This window comes from Dendrobium catenatum, unplaced genomic scaffold (genome assembly GCF_001605985.2).
Source record: "Dendrobium catenatum unplaced genomic scaffold, ASM160598v2 fragScaff_scaffold_450, whole genome shotgun sequence".
Classification (NCBI taxonomy): domain Eukaryota; kingdom Viridiplantae; phylum Streptophyta; class Magnoliopsida; order Asparagales; family Orchidaceae; genus Dendrobium; species Dendrobium catenatum.
In genome coordinates this window covers 88,860-95,558 of record NW_021318912.1, presented here as the reverse complement: position 1 = coordinate 95,558, position 6,699 = coordinate 88,860, and the positions used below count along the sequence as shown (strand labels likewise).

Genomic DNA, 6,699 nt, shown 5'->3' with positions numbered 1-6,699 from the left:
TCTCTCTCTCTCTCTCTCTCTCTCTCTCTCTCTCTCTCTCTTATCCTCCTTGCTTCTTCTTCCTGTCTTGTCCGTTCTTCATGGTATCAGAGAGGGATTGAAGAATCCTGGTTCCATGGCGAGCTCAGCCACTTCTCAGGTCGACGAACATGCAGAGTCGACATATCTTGCTGGACCTGTCATTCCATCTACCTTAAAGTTTGTCATCTCCAAGCTCAAAAGCTTCACTCCAAATCAACTCGCCAACGACAACTATTCGCTTTGGAGATCTCAGATAATCATGATCTTTCGTGCAAATGGATTTGAATCATCATTTCTTGATCCCACCATCCCTACACCCGCACGTCTTCTACACCAATCAGATGGATCCACCATTTCGAACTTTACGTATAATAAGTGGCTTCAAACCGATCAAAATTTGGCCCCAACCCTCTGTTCCACCATCTCCATTCCCCCTACGCCGTGCTTCCTTACATCATCAATCTTGAATCCACTTCGGCTATATGGTCCATGCTTGAAACTCGATTTCAATCGACAAACACGGCGATGTCGCTCGATGATGGCGTTGGTTAATGGCGACGGTGATGGCGGTGGCTAGCAGAGGGTGGTGGTGGCCGACAAGGATGATGTTGGTGATCAGTGGGGATTGGCGGTGGTGGATGTGGCGGCGGTTTTTGGTGGGTGGTGTCGGTGGTGGGAGGCAGTCAGTACCTTTACTTTGTATTTCAAATGAACAACAAAATTTTTAAAAATCTTACCTTTGTAATACTTTACAACACCTTATATTCCAATCAAATATCCCTAAGTAACATATCAAATTTAACTAAAATAAAGATTTAGATTTAAGTTAAAAAAATGCAAAATAAGGAAAAAGACAGATTAGATGCTCCACATGACGTCACCTCAATAATATTGTCTCAGCTCGAAGAACTCAATCATCAAGTCACTTTCTCGGTCCCTTTTTCAGGTCCAAGCAGCCTTGTATTGCACGCTTCATTATTCTCCTTCGGCTGTAGTCCGTAGAGGATAAGAGAAAGAGAGAGAGAGAGAGAGTGACCGAATGCCCTCTTCACTCCCCTCTTTGGATTCTTCCATCAGCTCATATATAGGAGATAAAGAGAGAGAGAGAGAGGGAGGGGGAATGGGGGGAGTGACGTCGTCGATGGCGGCAAAGCTGGCGTTTTTTCCGCCGAGTCCGCCGTCGTACGAGCTGGTGAGAGAACCAGTGACGGGGCTGACGACGATTAACCGGTTTCCGCACAGGGAGAATGTGGAGGTGATGCGGCTACCGACGCGGCGGGGGACAGAGATCGTCGCAGTCTATATCCGAAACCCTATGGCGGCGTCGACGCTGCTCTACTCGCATGGAAACGCGGCCGATCTTGGCCAGATGTATGAGCTATTCATCGAGCTCAGCATCCATCTCCGCGTCAATCTTATGGGGTATGCGATTCTGCTAATGTTCAGCGGATTATGTAACCTTTTTAGCTTCTGATTTTAGTATATACGGATGGAATACGTGTTTGATGTGGTCTTCAATGTTCTTTTTTGGGGTTACGGTTTAATAGTGGTTGAAAATGGTTTATTTTCTTTCGGGGTTTTTGCATTCTGGTTTGTTTGGATCTGGTTTTCGGTGAAGGGTGCTAGGATTTCCTGTCGGGAGGATAAAGGAAGGAGCTTGTGGTTCAGTTAAGGAGATTAGCGCAGATTTTGTGAATTTTAGTCAATTAGTTCGCCATGACAGATCTTCGTTTTGTTTCAGTTACTGAAGTAAACGTTGGGGGTGTTTTGAATGGTTGTCACTTTTTCCCTTATTAAATGGAACAGTTTTCCGGGAATCTATCCTTTCATGGCTTTTTTATTTAATTGTATGTTTTAAGCGAAGTTATTCTTTTTCAGACCCCTGGAACAACGATGAGGCCCATGATCTGATTTAGATATACAGTTGGTATAATTGAGAACTTCGTTACCTTTTTTCCCCCAAGTTCTTTTATTTTGTTTTCTTATGTTGATTTTCCTTTTGTTTGGAAGAAATAGTCCACATGAGTCTTTTTATTTTTTGACTTTTTTATGCTTTATTGTAAACATTCTTAGAGACCGTTACTATCGTGGTTGAGCATCGTTGGACTTCTATAATTACTAGTGTTCTGGCCTTGTGGAACTAGTCTTTGTTTTTACTGTCTACCATTATTTTTGCACTTTGTAGACTTGTTATAAAAAAGAGTTTTTTAACGGTCCGCTGAAAGGATGGCGCTTTTAATGTCTTTTGTAAGTGAATAGTGGCTTACTTCTGCTATTGGATTGATCAAATTTGTGTTGCTTTTTTCCTTAACCACTCCATCCAAAATTGCACATACACCCAAAAACCCAGCGCAAGCTAATTGGGAAATATCATAAGGTTTTGTTGATATAATTAGCACGAAAGTTAGTGATAGCTTCAATACATATAGTTTGATAGGTAATCAAATACCAGTGTCTTTCTTGATTTTTGCCTGAATTTATGTTTCACTAGATAGCTGCAACTTACTTTTTGGCAATAAATGAACTTTTATATGAATATTCAGATGGGAGTGCCTTGAGTTTTTAACTTAACCAGCACAACTCAGTAATAACCAATGCTTCCAAGAATAAGTACTTAGCTGCCATGGAACTAAATTGTATCACTCAGTTCTCCGGCATGGGTTTAACGAGAGATTGGCTAGATTGAGTGGAGGTAGCCAATTGTATGGTTGATAACTTGGAGGACCACGAGCTCATACACAATGATAGCTGACAGTACTGCTGTTTATTTCTCCTTTTGACATGTAATAAATATGTTTTTACTCTCTTTTTTACCCGAAAAGTGGATGTTCCAATTCGAATTTCGACCATAACTCTGATTCTACATATTGATCCTTTTGAACTAAAATAAAAACTTCTATATAATCTTGAATATGCAATCGAAGTTCTATTTATTTCCAATTCCAAGGGGACGAGTGTCAACTATTATGCTGCAACATAATTGTTCTTACTATATTTAGTAGAAAATTCCATTTTTCTTCATAATTATGAGAGCACTTTTCCGCATTTACCAAGATCTTAGAAGAGAGATGGGAGAAAATTCTAGCTGAGCGGGGAAAGATGGAGTTGTCAATACCTCAACATGAAAACTATGGAAAGTAGTTGTTTTTTTTAGCCAGAAACTGTTCGACATTTCTTGCTTCTGCCGGATTATGTAGTTCAGGCAAATATCAAGGCTGAACTAATGCCTCAGTAGGAAAAACAATGGAAAAACAGCTAAGCTTCAATCTGTAAGCATGTTTTGCTTCGTCTAGATTCAGTAGTTCAGTCAAGTTGTTTATTCAAATTTGCGAACTTGCATCCATACCTTTTTAAATTAGCTTCAAGGACTTTCTGGCGCTTAAGAACAATACTTTGATGCATTGTGCATTGTTTATTTGTGAGGGAAATCATCAATTCCTATGATGCTAAACTAGGGCTACTCTGTGGATGAGTCAAACTGGATAATTCAAAGTGTCCGAGAGTATTAGTGGTCTTGTTGCCATAATTTACATCTAGATTTAACTCATCATTAAGATTTTCCTGCAGATATACTTTCAACTCTATTCTCATTTATTTCAGCTGTCACTAGTTCTTTTTTAGCTCTAGTTTTGCTTATTAAGAAGATCTAATTTTCAAGGAATTAAACTTAGTGATTAGCAAAAATTAAACTTCCTCTTGCCTACGCACCATTCAGATGTAACCAGAAAGATTTTGCAGTGTGAAGTGACTGTTAACTCACCCGCCTCTGTAAGCTATTAGGACCATTTACCTCAGCTTTGTCTTATTTAATGAGTGAGCTCAGTTAAATCAAACTTTAGAAGGACTTATATATGCCCCTGTAATGTCCACTTTTTTTGACCAAATTTTCATATTTGCAGGTATGATTACTCTGGATATGGCCAGTCATCTGGAAAGGTTTGCTACTTGTTCCCTTCCTATGTAGCTAATGATGATTAACAATCTAGAGTATTAAATTAGACTGTTTTTTCTAATCATAAACTAAAGAAGTATCTTCGCAGCCAACGGAGCAGAATACATATTCTGATATTGAGGCTGTTTATAAGTGCCTCATAGAGAACTATGGTGCAAAAGAGGAAAATATTGTCCTGTACGGGCAATCTGTTGGAAGTGGACCTACTCTCAATCTGGCAGCAAGGCTTCCATACTTAAGATCTGTTGTTTTGCACAGCCCTATATTATCAGGCTTAAGAGTGATGTATCCTGTTAAACGGACATATTGGTTTGACATCTACAAGGTTGATCTTTATTCCCTGTTTATTTTAGTTTTTATATCTTTTTCTATCCTCGTCTGTTGAGGACTAAAGTCTTCTTCTTTGATCTTTTTATGTTTTCCAGAATATTGACAAAATTCCATTAGTCAACTGTCCTGTGCTAATAATACATGTAAGTTAAGCTCCTTGATCTTGTTAACGTTTTCTTTGTCCAAATATTTATACTTTACCTGAATTTTGCAAACAGTACAAATTTTTTGATTATCTTATGAAGTACCACTCACCTTTTAGCTTTAGGTTATTTTGTAGGTCTTGCATACATTTGTTTTAAACTAATCTCATGATAATCTTGAATACATTTGTATTATTTTTTATGGGTTTGCACTCTAAAATCCTTCGCCGCCATGGAATCAATTTTCTCTTCTTATTCCGAAACTCGCTTTACAACTCTTTTGTTGTTTGGCTTCATATTCTATATAGATTATCATGAATTTTATAGAGGAGAATAACAAGTGATCGAGTGGAAATATAGATGGAGGAGGCAATCATTTTATGTTGTTTGGCAAAAGTAATCTATATCCACATAAAAGAATATCTATTTTGGTGTAGATATTAAGAGAGTACTAATGCCAAGAACCTAACTCCATTAGTTATATCTTCAAATTTTTTTGGAACTTTGAACAAATTTAATAAAAACTGACACACACTCATAGATGATGGGCCTCAAACTCAAAATCTTGTGTTTCGAGCCTAAGCACGCAATCATTAGGTCAAAATGGACCATGTTCATCCCATCACATTTGCTCCTATGTTGCACCGATACACCTATTTATGAAGGTGTGTTGTATCCGATACACTGATGCATAAATACACATTCGATACGACACCGATACATGTCGGATACGGCAAAACCGTATCAAATTAAAATACTATTTAATTTCAAAAGGACACACGTATCCGATACGCGTGTTCGTTGAAAAAAAATCTGAAAAAAGACGCATAATACTTACTTCCATGGCTGCGAGCGAGGTTCTCTCATTTCCGAGATGGATTTGAGTCTCTTGATGATATCAGACTATTAGAAATTGCTAATCTTTCACTTGATGAGCCTAAAGTAGAAGCAATGATATTTATTGAAGATGATATAGAAGTTCAAAGACAAACCATTGAAGAAGCTAATCATATCATTCCTTTTATTGAATAGTTGAAACTTCATGTGCTAGAAAATTATGTTTATGTTTATGTTGTTGTACTATTCATTTAATGCTTAATTTTATTTTGACTAGTTTAAATGCACGTGCACAAGGTGCACGTTAATAAGACTTTAAAAATAATAAAAAATTATTAAATTTAAAAATAATAATATAAAATTATTGACGACCAATTACAATGTTAACACTTAGCTCAAAATTTTTATGGCAACGCTAAAAAATTTCTCTTTAATTATTGTTAGAACTATAACAATAGAATACAACAGAAGAAAATAGAACTATAGAAGCAGCTTTACATACAATTTACTCCAAGTTTTATTATTCTAAGGCAAGGTAGACATGCCGGCATAAATCTATAAGATAAGTCAAACAAGTATTATCTTGCAAGTCCCAAGCATCAAAGAGGGGCGTCCTCGACTTCGAAACTCTTCCCATCAACTCCTGTGTTCCTAATTCTCTTTTAAGGAGCTGAATAAATTGCATTCCAGGACTACCTAGGACCAATATGTAGTCCATCCACCCTATTTTGCATTTGGTTGGAAAATTTAAAACTACATCTTGGAAAACATTCAAATGAATAAAAGACAAGTGATATGCATAATAGAATTAGGACATGTATGTTTAAATAGGTTGGGCCAACCCTTAGCTAAATTGCAAGAGCAAATATTGAACTATATTAACTGCTCCATTTGGAGAAAAGTTTTGAAAGATAGACCAACCATATAGGAAAAAAAGTTAATTTGGAAGAAACCAAATAGTTGGATTGTAACTAAATAATTTTGAGGGCATTCCAATAGTGAATTTCAAATGTATCAATAGGAAGTAAATAAATTCACCAACATGCCATCATACATCTCTTCCCTCATTCCATTTTGTCACTTCTCTACTCATAGCTGATTTATTTTCACATGTCAAACATAGAGCTGCTCATGTATAAGATACAAAGACATGCTAAGAAAAATTTATAATGCAAAATTCACAAAACGACAACATAATTTTGTCACTTCTCTACTCATAGCTGATTTATTTTCACATGTCAAACATAGAGCTGCTCATGTATAAGATACAAAGACATGCTAAGAAAAATTTATAATGCAAAATTCACAAAACGACAACATAAAAGTTACTGGTAGTTATTTGTTTAATGAGATTACATTATTTGGAGAGAGAGAGAGAGAGAGAGAGAGAGAGAGAGAGAGAGAGAGAGAGAGAGA

General features: G+C 36.9%; 1 protein-coding gene across 1 annotated transcript in view; it reads left to right on the top strand.

Moving 5' to 3' along the window:
* The first annotated feature begins 1,034 nt into the window (after positions 1 to 1,034).
* Positions 1,035 to 6,699, top strand: part of LOC110093541 (alpha/beta hydrolase domain-containing protein 17B-like) — a 26,145-nt gene continuing 20,480 nt past the window's right edge. Inside the window, exons 1-4 of the mRNA XM_020818457.2 lie at positions 1,035 to 1,443; positions 3,921 to 3,957; positions 4,062 to 4,298; positions 4,399 to 4,446. Of these exons, the coding sequence (XP_020674116.1) occupies positions 1,061 to 1,443; positions 3,921 to 3,957; positions 4,062 to 4,298; positions 4,399 to 4,446 (705 nt within the window). The 5' untranslated portion in view covers positions 1,035 to 1,060. The remainder of the gene's footprint in view (positions 1,444 to 3,920; positions 3,958 to 4,061; positions 4,299 to 4,398; positions 4,447 to 6,699) is intronic.